This window comes from Rhinolophus ferrumequinum, assembly GCF_004115265.2.
Source record: "Rhinolophus ferrumequinum isolate MPI-CBG mRhiFer1 chromosome 13 unlocalized genomic scaffold, mRhiFer1_v1.p Super_scaffold_3, whole genome shotgun sequence".
NCBI lineage: Eukaryota > Metazoa > Chordata > Mammalia > Chiroptera > Rhinolophidae > Rhinolophus > Rhinolophus ferrumequinum.
The window spans coordinates 2,912,404-2,928,273 of NW_022680356.1; the positions used below are offsets into that span (position 1 = coordinate 2,912,404).

The 15,870-nt window shown below is 43.3% G+C and overlaps 1 protein-coding gene across 1 annotated transcript in view; it reads left to right on the forward strand.

The window, feature by feature from the left end:
- VWA3B (von Willebrand factor A domain containing 3B) overlaps positions 1-15,870 on the forward strand; it is a 149,644-nt gene that overhangs the window by 104,395 nt on the left and 29,379 nt on the right. Inside the window, exons 19-21 of the mRNA XM_033100927.1 lie at positions 4,122-4,240; positions 8,312-8,362; positions 12,826-13,030. Coding sequence (XP_032956818.1) covers positions 4,122-4,240; positions 8,312-8,362; positions 12,826-13,030 — 375 coding nt within the window. The remainder of the gene's footprint in view (positions 1-4,121; positions 4,241-8,311; positions 8,363-12,825; positions 13,031-15,870) is intronic.

The window sequence follows — 15,870 nt, forward strand, 5'->3', positions numbered from 1 at the left end:
TACACGTTATTCATATTCTTAGCAAACACCTCTTTAAAAATAGCAGTTACACTCATCCTGTGCCTCAGTTACCAAGAATTCAAACTTGGTGGAATCTGAATTTAATCATGTTTTATAACAAATAAAGATTAAAAATTTTAAGCCTTGGACATTTTAATTCGTATATAGTTTTGATCTTTCATGTATTCAATAAATGGTTAGTTTGTACATGCATTGTGCTAGAAACCAATATTTTTTAAAAGGAATAAAGACCTAAAGAATTCAGTGGAGAGGAAAGCCATACAACAAGAACAACCATTCAGTGTATGTGTCTGTACAGGGCTTGAATGAGAAAGTATGTAGAGGGAGTGCCTAGCACTTGGCAGAGAGTAAAGAATAAACACTATTATCATTATGATAAAGCTATTAAGTACAGGGCATCTCTGGTCTAACAGTAAGAAAAATTCTAACAGGATTAGCTCAAATTGGCTGTCCATGAATTCCAGCAATTTCTTCTGTCTTTATGGTCAGTGACTGTCCCTCCCGGCCTCCCTCATAGTTAAAATCTTCTCACAATTTGGTAAGACTTCTAGATTAACCTCAATAGAATTGAGGTAGGTAATACCTTGAGACTCCCTTTTGCTATCAACTATTATCTAGAAGGGTCTCTCATTAGTTGGTTACACTTGATTTTCATCATAAGAGATGATAAGTACCATTCTCAAAGGAGGTGTGACCATGTGGTTTTACTCCTCCTCAGACAGTTTCTCCATTAGCTACACTCCCTTGCCCACTTCCTTCCTGACAGCCGCTGGGCGGCCATGATTCTGATCTCCCATGTCCCCATGAGAATGCCCCTTTTGACTTCATAATCACACTAACTTTGACATCATAAAGAGAATATCCCATGGTGCCTCCACGTGACCACCATGTTGTAAAAACTAAGACCACGAACTGAAGGTGTGGAGTATGACTTTGTTTTTCCCTAAATCTCCAAGCACACGAACCAGACGGAACAGATTTGAACATCTACCACACTACAGTGCAGTATGGCCACACAAGGCATGAGATCCAAATCCACAAAAGAGGGAAGTAGAACGTTAAACCATGAGTTTTCTTAAAGTACACTAAGTCAGGAGTGATGACCATGGTGAAATGTGATAAGGCTGCTAAATAGTTTGTGCTGTTGATTTGTAATTGAGCCATAAGTTGGCAAGCTTGTAGAGCTATTTATCAACTTCTGGGCGGCGGGGGGGGGGGGGGGGGGGGGCATGTTCCCAAGGGTGATAAAAATGTAAGCATCTTTTGTTTTGTTGAGATTGATTTTTTTCCCCTCGGAAATTTTATGTGATATGTAGCTCTATTTTGAAAGATCTTATTTTTTTTTTTTTTTTTTTTTTCCATTTCTGCAAGCTTCATTTTGTTTTCAAAGTCCAGTTGACTCACCTTTAACCCACTGTTCTGGCTCCTTCTCTTTGACAAAGATCTTTAGAAGTCACATGCTGAATTCATGTGTCTGATAAGTAGCAAGGTTTGACTATGCAGCCTATTAACTTCATTTCTTTCTCTTCAGTTTCCTAAATCTTTGCTAGTTTTCTTGTTTGTTTTGGTCTTGATGGTTACAAGATTAATGTATGTAATTTTCAATGTCTGTTTTCTCCAAGATAGATTTTATTTTATTATTTAAAATATTATTTTTCCCCATCCATTTCTTCTTATGGCACTTGATAGCTCATAAGTTAATTTCTTCTCAGGTGAATTGGCATTTTGATTGTTGATTTACTCACCTATCATTTTTGGCATTTTTTGAGGTGGCGTATTTTGGAATACACAATTTGGGGGTGTATTTTAGTGTGCAAGCTCATTTTAACAAGATTTTTAAAAATCTGCTTTTTTCTCTTTTCTCTTGTTTTGCGGTTGCCTAAATCTACCTACTTGAGATCCCTTCGTTGGCATTTCGAGCTCTCACTCCAGGGTGACACTGGAATATTATAGATTCTGAGGGTGGCTTGCTTTAGTTCTTGGTTGTGAGGCTGCATCAGTGTCCTCTCTTATTAGGGCAGTCATTCTTTAGGGGGCAGGCAACCCTCACACCACTGCTGGCTTCAGGCACGGAGCCTGAGTGGGGCATAGTCCCACTTGCTTTCCAAGAGGTGAGCTTCCACTGCCCCTGCCGTTTTTGGGCACAGAATCAACCAGCCCACAGCTTCAACCCCACTTACTCATTCACAGTTCTGTTCAACTTTTTGTCTCTAAAAAATCTCTTTATCAACCACTCATCTTTCTTTGTCCTTCTTTCCTTCTTCCTTTTTTCTATGCATTTTTTCCTAAACAATAATAACTACAATACAATTTTTTGTATGATTTTGGAGGCAAGAGGGAACTATATCACCTTGTTGAAAGTAAAAATTTACTTCTTAGAAACAACTCCCACATTTCCAAGATACCTTCATACTCCTTGAGGTTGGAATCAGGTACAATTTTGAAATGATATAGCTTACAATTCTCCTGTTAGAGCTTATTTTTCTTTTTTGTTTAAATATTAAGATATAGAATATGCCTTTTTGTGAACATGTATTTATTCATTTATCAACAAATATTTGTTGAGGGCACACTATATGGTGGGCTCCAGGTACTGCTCTAGGTGGTAGGAACACATTAACGAATAAAACAGTTTGTCCTCTGATGGAACTTACATTCTACTAGGAAGAGCTAAGCAATAGGCAAACAGGTAGACGTATAATATTACAGGTACTGTTCAGATGACCTGGAATCACAGGCATCCCCCCCAGCAGCCTCTTCCCCCCACCCCCCCACCCCCCCACCCCCTCACCCCCCACCCCCCTCAGCCCCCACCCCTCTCCTCACCCCCACCTCCCCACTCCCCTCAGCCCCCCCCCCCTCCTCACCCCCACCCCCTCACCCCTTCAGCCCCCACCCCCTCACCCCTCAGCTCCCACCCCCCTCACCCCTTCACCCCCTCACCCCTTCACCCCCTCACCCCCCACCCCCTCCTCACCCCCACCCCCTCACCCCTTCAGCCCCCACCCCCCTCACCCCCCACCCCCCTCCTCACCCCGACCCCCCCACCCCCCTCAGCCCCCCACCCCTCCTCATCCCCACCCCCTCACCCCTTCAGCCCCCACCCCTTCACCCCTTCAGCCCCCACCCCCCCCTCCTCACCCCCACCCCCTCACCCCTTCAGCCCCCACCCCCCCTCACCCCCACCCCTCTCCTCACCCCCTCAGCCCCCACCCCCTCCTCACCCCCACCCCCTCAATCCCTCAGCCCCCACCCCCCTCCTCACCCCCACCCCTCACCCCCTCAGCCCCCCACCCCCCCTCACCACTTCAGCCCCCACCCCCTCACCCTCTTCACCCCCCACCCCCCCTCACCCTCTTCACCCCCCTCACCCCCCCCCCACCCCCTCACCCCCCAACCCCCTCACCCCTCCACCCCCACCTCCTCACCCCCCCTACCCCTCACCCTCTTCACCCCCCTTCAGTCCCCAGCCCCCTCACCCCCCCCCCACCCCTGGAAGTAAGCAGTGCAGGCAGGAAGAACTCAGAAAGATGCCCCCCTTCCTGGTGCTCTGCTGTTCTTGTAGAATGTGGTTTCCTTGATCACCAAGCTCCTTGATCTGACATGTAAGAACCTCTCATAAACCAATAAGGAAAATGGTCAAAAGATGTTAACTCTCATCAGATATTCTCAGAAGAAAATCAAATGTGGAATAAATATATTTATTTTTAGATGTTTAAGATTAAAAGATGTTTAACCCAACTAGTAATTTACAAAGTACCAACAAGATACAATTTCTTATTGGTCACTCTCATCAATTTGACAGAGGCTTATGAAAATAATACTCCGTTCTGACTAGTTTCCTGAAACAGTTTTGTGTGTGTGTGTGTGTGTGTGTGTGTGTGTGATTTTTAAAATACATAGTTTTCAGAAGGAAAAGGCTAGTAATGCTATTTCTGATTCTCATCTTTCTCTTAATGATTTCTATGCTTTCTACCTTTCTACAATTATCATATGTTGGTTTTATAATTAAAAAAACATACCATATGGTGATGTAGATCCATTTTTGAAGGAACATGTTAGCCTAGCAAATGACGCTTTCCTTTGGTACTGACGTGTAGGTGTTCCCTTTGGCACATGTGTGCAGCGACACAAACAAGGTGACATTAATTAACCCCCAAGGAGTCAAGCTCAATATCTACAAACAAAAGGTGGAACAGGCGATTAAGTCCTATGAAAAGTGAGTATTACTTCCAGCTGTGTCTAATGGCTGTGGAGTTTTGTTTTCTCTTGTTTTCGCTGAGATTATTTCATCTGGAGCTACTATCTAAACTTGTGCGTAGGAACGTCAGACTCTGCAGCAGCATCAGCAGAGCAGCAAACACAGACACTTCTGTGTGCCAGGCGCTCAGGGCATCACCTACGTGTACCCAACAGAATTCTAAGGAAACCGTCTCTCCTTTCCAAAATCTATACACATCGCATGTTTCCACGAGGTCTTTAAATTTCCCTTTAGCAGAGTGTATTTGGTCATTTCAGTGCCTAACATTCTGTAAAGTGACTAACAGAACTCTCCAATAGTGAGATAATGGAGGTAATAAAAGTTTGTGCTATTATGTAAGCCATTTTTATATCAAGATCAAAAAGAAGATCAAGTTGACTAGAGCGAAAATTGCACTTTTAAATGGTCCTGTATTAGTGCTGAGATAGGGGCCCTTTCTCACGGGGACAGATGACCCAGTCTCACCCTGTCCTACTTCTCTACTCACCTCCTCTCCCCATGCCCAGCACTTACTTAATCCTTGGTGCACAGCACTAATTGAAACTAGTGTGCTGGCTTCTTGGTCCTGGAAGCTGTGCGATTGGGTTTTCATTTACCAGCGCATAGATGGGAAAAATGAAATAAAGCACACGAAAAGTAACGGTGTCCCCAGCCAGCATATACTGGCCTGTTGTCACTGCAGTGTGTCTAGTGTGTGTTCAAAAGACGTATGAAGCCTGACTGCTGCCATGTGGGGCACACAGTCCGGTGCAGAGGGGGCCTTCCCTACCTCGCTCATCGTAGGCCTCTCCCAACCTCGTTTCACGTGAGCCTTTTCTGCTGCCCTCACCCAAGAAGGGAGGCTGTCTTGCATGAGCTCCTTCAACCATCTCCATGGCTCCCAGGATTTCTCTGAGTCTTTCTCTGCCCTTCGGTTCTCTCTTCTCTCCCAGGCAGGATGAGCTATGTCAAGACTCACACTTTCCCATGGGCCTGAAACTTTGCTCTGTAGCTGGCCCCTCACACTGCAGCTGCCCCTTCTGTGCCTCCCTTGCTCCAGGCATGCCTTTCCTTGCGTCCAAGCTCTGCTGCCCCTCTTCCTGTCCACCCCATCTCCTGGACTCTCTCATCCTTTCTTGTCTTGGTACCAGTGGCCCCCTGCAGAGAGGCGTTTCTCCACCACCAACCCTGTGTGCAGCCCTGAGCACTCACAGCTTCTGTACAGACCTGTCTGTCCCCTGTGAGGATGTCAGATCCCAAGGACAGGAGCTTGGCAGCCTTGCTTCCTCCTTTGTCCTCTCTTCCCAGCAACTGTCACTATATGCATATTTGACTATTAGAATTTAATTTGAATTTGATCTGATGCAACTTTAGTCATTAAAATTCTTCAAATTCAGTTATTCAAGATGTAATATAATAATATCATTTATATTATAATTTAGTTTGCTTGAATCATTCAAATATTTGACTTCTGTAATTACCTGGTCTGTGAAAGCCTGGTTCAGGACCACAAGTTGGGGTGTTGAGGCCAGACAATTCTGGGTCTCATTCTTGGCTGTGACATCTACTTGGCAAGTCATGTGACAGTTGTGTGCTTCAGACTCATTTACAAAATCTACCTCACAGAGCAGTTGTGAGGGTTAGACAAGTTACACATAACGAGCAATTCGTATAATTACTTCCCCCTTTCATGCCTTGAGTCTGCCGACCCTACCATAACCAGAAAGAGATGGAGTGTCATAGTCACACAGTTCTTCTCAAGGTTTCCAGGTCACAGGGAGCCCTCCTTCCCAGGTGGAAGAGACCCCTTCTTCCTTAATAGCAAGACCAAAATACATAGTCGGTGATTTGTTCTACTGCTTCCTTCCAGTGAGTGAATCTGGAAAAGCCTTTTAGAGAAATATCATACTATATTATATTATTAATAATCACATTTATTTTAATATGACTAATATTTAATATTATTGATTGAGTTAGTATTAGTTGGTGTTAGTAATTTGGTGCTTATATTAAATGAATTGTTTGTTATTGTTGTTGAGTAATATTAATATTAACATTAATATTATACAGGGCCAAACTTCCCGATCTTTTGCAATCAGTAGTATTTAAGAATTTTGTTGGTAGAAGCGTCAGTTCCTTTTTCCATCTTGCTCTACCTCCCTAAAGATATGCATAATATGGAAAGTAAGGAATGAAACTTGGTTAACTCTCAGCCCACCCCCAAGAACAGTTCTAAGGAATCCCCCCACAAGTAAGCCAGGTATAACTCTAAACCCGCGTGGTTGGGAATTACCAGGCCAATGGGAAGCTCACAGCCCTTTGCCGAAGTAGTGACATAAACTAACTGTTTTGGTCACACTTAGTGCCCTTGTGTGGAGTACTTCTGTTTCAGTATTTTAGGAATGGAGTCAGCAATCTTGGCTTTGTGAGTCTGAGCATGCGTTTTGTGTGAAGATTGCTCAGGCTGGCTGGATTCTGGGCTGATTTTTGTGCAGCTTGTTTTGATTGTGCGTCTAGGGTCAAGATTGCAGCCCTCAGACCCACAGGAGAAGCATCAGTTCTAAGCTGGCTCCATGCTTAGTAACCTCTGCTTAGTTACCTCTCCAAAATGCTTGGGCTGCTGTCCAGACTTCGGAAGTGTTGTTAATGACAAGTTGCTTTGCATGAGTCAGTTCTTGGTACAAGTATATTTGTGAGCTAGAGCTAGTGAAGGCCGCCTGCACCAAATTTCACTCTCTTAAAACAAAGAGGAAAACTGGGGCAGTAACACCCCCAGACAAGGGGCTGGGCCAGCCACAGAGCGTCCCTCGTGTCCAGTGCCCCACGTCCCATAGGGTCCGCCCTCAGAAAAGTTCTGTGCCCGAGTCTGTAAGAAGGGAAGGTAGCGGAGCTCTGGCCCAGGAGGTCTGCCTCCAGGGCCTGTGCTCTACACCACCGTGCCAGACCCCCTCTCCATGATCTCACCTACCTCACAGTAGGGGATCAGGGCAGGATAACAGCCCCCAAAGTGTGTTCCCAGAGCCCTGTGCACTGGTGCCAGGGCCAGTGGTTAGAAGAATTCCTCCTGGAGAGTGACAGTATTCTCCCACCTCACCGAGGCAGGCCCTAGAGCGTGTCCTGCGCCCTGAACTCCGGGAAGCCTGATTCGGGTAACGAGTAGTGTTCCCTAGCTGGGCTGGAAACTCAGACACAAGCATCACTGATCAGTAACAAGAGAAGGAATCCCATAGAGACCACTGGCTCTGACTTCCTCTGGGCTTCACAGCACCTCTGCAGGCGTGTGCAGTGCTGAGTTCTGGTCTCAGCATCACCAACTCCAGGGTTTCCCCCAAAATAAGACCTAGCCGGACAACCAGCTCTAATGCGTCTTCTGGAGCAAAAATTAATGTAAGACCCGGTCTTATCTTACTATAATGTAAAACTGTGTCTTTATAACCTAATATAATGTAATATAATAATATGATATAATGCCAGGTCTTATATTAATTTTTGCTCCAAAAGACGCATGAGAGCTGACTGTCTGGCTAGGCCTTATTTTCGGGAAACAGGGTAGTTTGGGGGAAAGCAAGGCACTTCTTTAGTCTGCCCCTCTAGGTGGCCTCATTTGGAAAACAAGGAGGTCAGGCAGGTTGATCGCTGAAGTGCATTCCAGTCCTGTTAACGTAAGGCCATCTTAATCTCTTCTGCTCTGAGAGTCCAGGCAGAGGAGTGTCTACAGGGCACACCAAGGGCACACTTACATTTCTCCTTAGGAAGAAAAATGGTGGGTTTTTAGAAACACCTTCATGTGGAGATGACAAGGTCCAGCTCGTTTCCTGCCTTTTCTCAGCCTGGGCTTTACCTGACTGAGCTCAGAGCTGTGCCCTTCTTGTGTGTTTACCAGACTGCCACAAAGCCAAAGGCTTCTGCCTGGTGCGGAGGGAGGGAGCACACATATCCAGTCTCGGAACAAATGGTGGCACTGCAGTGCCCTTCCCAGCCTCAGGTCAGCCTTTTGCTATGAAACCAAGAATTGGTACTAAGTAATTATTTCTTTGTTTTTTTAAACAGGCGCTTGAATAAAATTGTTTGGCAAGCATTATCTCAAGAAGAAAAGGAAAAGTAAGCCAGTTCCTCCTCACTGTGTGTGTGTGTGTGTGTGTGTGTGTGTGTGTGTGTGTGTGAAATCCACGTAACTGTTCTGAAGTGTGCAATTCAATGGTGTTTAAGATATTCAAAATATTGTGCAAAGCACCACCCCCCTCCACTTTTCAAAACTTTTTTATAACCTCAGAAAAAACCTAATACCCATTAAGTAATCCTTTCCCATTCTTCCTTCCCCTCCAGTCTGCTTTCTGTGTATTTGCCTATCACATGAAAGGAACAGACAACATGTGACCTTTTGTATCTGGATTCTTTTGCTTAGTTAATGTAAAGCTTAATGCTTTCAACGTTCATCCAATGGTAGCATATATAGTATCCATTCCTTTTTATGCCTCAGTAATGATCCATTGTGTGTATACACCAGTTTGTTTTTCCATTCTTCCATTGATGGATATTTGGGTTGTTCCCACTTTGCGGCTGTTATGAACAATGCTGTAGTATACATTCTCATAGAGGTTTCTGTGTGGACATCTGAGGTGTGATCAACAAATACGGTGAATGTTTAAATAAAATAAAATTATTACAGGAAAAGACACATTGCCATTAATCCCCCTCAAAATACTCCCCCTCGCTTCAAACACACTTATTCCATCGTTCTTGCCACTTTCTGAAGCAGTTCTGGAAGTCCTCTTTTGTGAGTGTCTTTAGCTGCACTGTCGTGGCTGCCTCCATGTCCTGAATCAATTCAAAATGTTTGCCTTTCATGGTCATTTTGACTTTGGAGAAGAGCCAGAAGTCACATGGTGCCAGATCCAGTGAATAAAGTGGATGAGGACACACCGTAATGTTTTTACTTGACAGAAATTACTGTACCAGAAGTGAGGTGTGACATGGAGCCTTTCCTTTGTGATCACAAAATACAGTAAATGCTGCTGCCAAGTGCCATCCAACAGGGATCTTCAATATAGGAAGCGGCTGGTTGAAACTTAGTAACAATGTGAGACAAGTTTCAACTTATTCAGTGCAGTCAGTCGGGTGTGAGCTACAGTTGAAATAAGGTTTGTTTTAAAGTGTGCCGTAAATCATTCTCCATCATGATAACACTCCATGTCACACATCGCTTCTAGTATACGGCAATTTCTGTCGCACATACACAAAAAAAAGAAATACAAAGTGGTAGTTACAAAATAGTCCACAGGCATGTAAAGTACAGCACAGAGAATGTAGTCAGCAATACTGCAGCAACTGTGTACAGTGCCAGTGGGTACTAGACTAACTGGGGGAATCACTGCATAAATTATATGCATGTTTAACCACTATGCTGTACACCTGAAACTAATATAAAATAATACTGAATGTTAAAAAAAACAACGACAACAAAAAAACATTACAGTGTGTCGTCATCCACCTTATTCACTGGATCTGGCACCATGTGACTTCTGACTCTTCCCCAAAGTCTAAATGATTCAGGACATCAAGGCAGCCATGACAATACAACTAAAGACACTCAAGAAAGAGGACTTCCAGAACTGCTTCAGAAAGTGACAAGAAAGATAGGATAAGTGTGTTCGAAGAAAGGGGGAGTATTTTGAGGGCAATTAATGGCAATGTGTCTTTTACTATAATAAATTTTTTTTATTTAAACATTCACCATATTGTTTGATCACCTCATATGTCTTCACTTCTCTGAGTACATACCTAGGAGGAGTTTTGCTGGATCACAGGGTAATTTTTGAGTAACTACCAAACTGTTCACCATGGCAGATCTACCATTTTACACTCCCACCAGCAATATATGAAGGTTTCCCCACATCCTTGCCAATACTTGTTATTTTCCTACTGTTCTGTTTGTTTGTTTGTTTTTGTTTTTTAGCTAAAGCCATCCTAGTGTGGGTGTGAAGTGATATCTCATTGTGGTATTCATTTGCATTTCCTTAATGATCAATAACGTTGGACATCCTTTCATGTGGTTGTTGGCCATGTATATTCTTCAGAGAAATATCTATTCAAGTTTGGTTCATTTTTAAATTGAGTTGTTTGTCTTTTTGTTGAGTTGTAAGAGTTCTGGATATTCAACCTTTATCAGATATATGATTTGCCAATATTTTCCCATTCTATACATTGTCCTTTCACATTCTTGATAATTTTCCTTTTTTCCCAAAAGTTTTTAATTTTTAGGAAATCAATTCATCTATTTTTTTCTTTTGTTCACGCTTTTTGTGTCAAATTTAAGGAATCAATCCATTGGCAAATAGGAGATTATGAAGATTTACCCATGTTTCCTTCTAATACTTTTCTGGTTTTAGCCTTTACATCTGGGTCATTGATCAATTCTGTTTCAGTTTTTATTTATGGAGTGAGGTTATCTCTATCTGCAAATAGAGATAGTTTTACTTCTCTTTTTCACTTTGTATGCCTTTTGTTTCTTTCTCTTGCCTAATTGCTCTGGCCAGAACTTCCAATACAATGTTGAATAACAGTGGTGAAGGGGGGCATCTTGTCTTGTTCCTGATCACAGGGAGAAAGCTTTCTTTTCATTCTTTCACCATGGAGTAGGATGTTAGCTGTGGGTTTTCCATAAATGGAAATTTGTCAAACGCATTTTCTGTGTATTGAGATGATCATGTGGGTTTTTTTTTTTTTTTACTTTGTTGTATTGATGTGTTATGGTGTATTAAATCAATTGATTTTCTTAGGTTGAACCACCTTGCATTCCTGGGATAAATCCCACTTGGTCATGGTGTGTAATCTTTTTAATGCTCTGATGGATTTGGTTTGCTACTGTTTTGTTGAGGCTATATCTATATTCATAAAGGAAAATGGTCTGTCACATTCTTTTCTTTAGTATCTTTTTCTGTGTCGGCATTGGTGTAATTCTGGCCATCTTTTATTCCATCAATGGGGCCATCGTTCCCTGTCTCTTTGTATGCCTTAGAACCTTTGGTTAAGTTTTGAGCATTTGAAAAAACAGACACCTCTCCCAATCTTTATAGACTGGCTTCTTACAGGCTAGAGATTCTGGGGGAGCTCTCAACCCTTTTCTGGGGATATGTCTTCTCTAGGCTTATGTGTGTGTGTGATTTCTCAAAGTGTGTTCCCCTGTTTCTTCTCAGTAGCCCATAATCTCTTGCTTCCCTGGCATCTGTCTTTGGTACCGTAGTCTTACTTGTGCTGTGACAAGCCATGGAACTCACCTTTTCTCTCAGGGGCTCCTACCTGATGTCTAAAGTATAGAGCCATTCCCATGAGTACTGAGTCAGATGAGACGGAAAGCAGTCTCCCTGGCAGCATCCCCAAGGCCAGAACGTTGGATACATGCTCCCTCTTTTTCCCTCACAAGGGTTTTAGGAGTTTTCTCCCAATTGCAGTGCATTGTGCCTGGGGAGGGGATGGTCTAGGCCAGGCAAAGTGCACTTTCTTGCCCATTTCAGTGCCTGCTCTTCTTGGCTTTGTGGAGTGCTGCAAGCTCTTCACTGGCTTCTGGAATTCTCACAAAGGCAATTTGGTCCGTATATTGTTATAAAGTTGGTATCTCTGAGGGCCTGGGGTTTCTTATTTCACCATCTTACTTACGTCACTCCAATTCAGATTTATAATAAGAAGTTTTGCTCTCCTCTGGGGACAGGTTTGTTTGTGGATTGAGTCCTGTGGTTGTGCTGGGTTTACATTGTACTCTCCCAATACCATACATCTAAAGGAAATGCCACTTCCAGCAATAACAGAACGATAATTATGAAATACCCCCTCTCTCTCCCCACCCTACCCTACTTTCTCTCTCCTTCTAGGAGATTCTGACTCCGAAGTAGCTGGGACTGGAACTAGAATCCAGGACCTGGGCCACCATACCACACTGGCTTCCCCTGGCATCTCACAGCCTGTTCACCAGCTCATAGAAAGTTTGGCCTTCTATTCTTTGACTACCAAAACAATGAAGCCAGAAAGTTTAGGCTTACTTAAGCTTATAAGGAGGAGAGGAGATCAAAATAGCAAAAATGAGCTAGTAGAAGAATTATTGCAGTGAGACAACTATTTGGGCTTTGTTTTGTTTTGCTTTGCTTTGTTTTCCAGAGTCACTGCTAGAGATAGTTGTGTGAAATCTCTTTGAAGCTCATTCTTGGTTCTTCCAAACATTAGACCTAGGGGAAAAGAAATGGGTTCAAATTATGCTAAAACAAATTGTTGAAAAAAATGGCGTGTGTATCAAACGTTCTTAAAATCAGATAATCACATTAAGTAATGGGGAAAAGTGCCTACCGTAATTTACAGAGATGGTTCTTTTAACTTGTGCAAGCTGTCAAAGTCCCCATGCACCACAGGACATGGTTGATATTCTGTCAGTTGGTACCTAACATCTGCTTTGACAGATATTTCTCTGGAGAGGGTTTACCAAAATACCATCTTTTCATGTTTTTTCTGTTATGGTCTCTTTGTTTTTTTTGTTTCATCTTCTTCCTTTTTTTTTTTTTTTTTTTTTTTTTAAGGCTAGATGCAAACAAACCAATGAGGTACTTGGAAAACAAGACAGCTTTAAATGAGGCATTAGAACGGTTGAATTGGCCCATTTCATTGAAAGAGCTGTCGATACTGGAAAATGAAATCCTAGCTGGAAAGATGTATGTCCAGCAGGCCCTCGAACTGCAGGAGGCTGCCAAGAAGGAGAATTACGCGAGCAGGGCACTCGGAGAGGTGGGTACCGTGGAAGCGTCCGTTTCCTGCCTCCCTCCCTGTCACAGGTAACTCCATCCCTGGACTGGCCTTCCTTCTCTCTCCCACTCCTACCACACTGATGTCTAAGAGTTAGCACCAACACAGTTAGGGGCCAAAAACTTTTTTCAACAGAAAGGAAATGCCATTTGGTTTTTCTATGGCCTTATTTTTTAAACAATACACCTTTTAACTGAAAAATAAAACTAAACAGACGTATGCTGTCATAATTAAAAACCTGAATTTGATATAAGCCAGACCAGGGTCCAGCCTCAAACCTGCCACCTAAACCCTATGTGATCTTGGCCAGTTATTCTGTCTCTCCAACCCTTAGTTTTTTACTTATAAAATGGAAGTATTAACAGTATCTGCTTCGTAGGGTTCTTATGAGAATAAAATGAACATTTCAAGAACTTGGTATTGAAAACCCCCATAAGTGTTAGCAATTATTATTAATAATAAAATAAACTTTATAAAAAGAAAAAACTATTATATGATTGCCTTATTATTACCACTTTGGATCATTTACTTCTAGGTTTTATTTCCTTGAACATGTTTTATATAGATGCAGTCAATGTCCATAGCCATTTCATATTCTGCTTTCTAATTGAGCATCATCTCATACACTTTCTCTGTGTTTTCGCTGAGTCATCAGACTGGTGTATTTTGTGGTTCCATAACACTCCACGGTGGTTTCTATCCTGGTTTATTTAACTCTCCACTGAATGTTGGATATTTGGGTCATTTTCCAGTTTCTTCTCTGTCACATCATTAATGACTTCTAGGGTGCATTATAATTAGGAATTATTTTGTTAGGATAATTAAAAGTTAATCAAGTTTGTTTGAATGGGACCACATAATGGAAGGAAAGTCTGCCATTCTAAGTGCCCCTTGAAAACTCCCTGGCTACGCCCCTCCTATAGCCATGATCACAGAGTTCACCCTCCTCGGCCAGTCCCTCCACCGCGGTGTTGTGTGGGCATCACCAGAGGGCATCTGAACGATAATTAACCTCCAGGCTAGGGAACCAGTCCTAGAGAGACAGAGACAGAGTAGCTCCAGTGTGTAGCTTCTGTTCATCTCTGTAGCAGCAGCGTATGGAGAACCATGTCAGTAAGGTCCTAATCACAGATCTCAAAGCTGTGGTAATTTTCACATTTAAATATTTAAAACATTTCAGAGTTTTCCCTAAAAGAGCAAAGACTGACTATTCCACTGAGATGTTCCAAGTTTGCTATTCAAACTCAAGAAACTGTTTCATTCAGCATCTGATGTGTGTTTATTAGGTCTTTTGCTGCTAACACACACACACACACACACACACTTCATCCTTTCACAAAAGCCCTTTGAGTTGCTATCGATTAATGTTTGATTGAAGGTTTTACTGTCAGAGTGGTCAGCTCTCTCCACAGCCCAGTGCTGCACGCTGGTGGGGAGGAGAGGGCTCCTTTCTAGGTAAAGGCTGCATCCTGTTATTGTGTCCTGTGCTTCCCATGGAGCCTCTCACACAGCACAAGGCACCACAGAAAGAATGAGAGTGAGGCGACAGCTCACCCAGCTGGTGACCTGCTCAGAAGCATCCCTCAGAGGGAAGTGGACACTGCACAGAATGTGGGGGTCATGTGTTTCTCACCCTGTGTTTTCTAAAGTTATACTATTCCCTGAGGAGGAGGGAAACAACTCCATAGAAGAAGTCCCCTCCATCCCTGTGGCCCTTAGACCAAGGCCAAGCGCCCAAGGCTGCTTACAGCAGAGGGCAATTCTCTCTGGGCATCTTCCTGGCAGCAGCTTCCCCTGTAAGCCTGAGACTCACCTGTGGTATCCCTCAGTGTCCCCATGGGCCCCAATGTTGACCGTTGCACTTGTGAGAGGTCTTGCAAGGAGACAGCTCCCTCTCCCAAAGGGTAGGGCTGAGGCAGAAGATTCCACTTAGAGCTTCACTTCTTTGACTTGGTGGCTTGTCTCATGTGCAAATGCAAATGGCCTAGGAAGGAAAACCACTGTACCAAAGCCTTCCATTTTGTTTACGGTGGTGGGTCGTCCCCAGGGCTAGAAGGGCTGTGCAGGGGACTTCCACTCTGATTTCCATTTTCCTATAAGGTCTTTTTCCCATTTTCTCTCCAGAACTCATTTTTAAAAGTTCTGGAGAGTCTAGCTACTCCCAGGGTGGAGGAAACCCTTCTACATCTAAATGAGGGGAGAGACAACGCTGCACAGGTCAGAAAACACTGCAGCCTGGCCCCTTCTTCCCAAGGTTTTTAAGGGAGTTGAGTTATTCACAGAGACAGTGTACAGTGTTCTGGCCTCATAATTAGGTATCCGAGAGAGAGAAAAGGCCAAAGCATGCCTGATGCTCCATGTACTGTCTCGATCACGGCAGTATCAGGCTTGTGGGCTTTGAGGATAAAACATGGACAGAGAACCTCAAGATTTGGGGCAGGGAAAAATATTAAGTAGTGGTTTTATAGCAGGATTTTTTTTTTTAATTTATTGGGGTGACAATTGTTAGTAAAATTACATAGATTTCAGGTGTACAATTCTGTATCACATCATCTATAAATTACACTGTGTGTTCACCACCCAGAGTCAGTTCTCCTTCCATCACCATATATTTGATCCCCCTTACCCTCATCTCCCACCCCCCAACCCCCTTACCCTCTGGTAACCACTAAATTACGTTCCCCAGATTAATTTTCAAAACCCCGTGGCCATCCTGTGGTTACTGATTGTTTTCTAATCCCCTCACCTTCCCCCTTACCCCCACCCCCCGCCCATCTAGCAACCCTCAGTTTTTCCTCTTTGTCTCCAAAACTGTTTCTGAT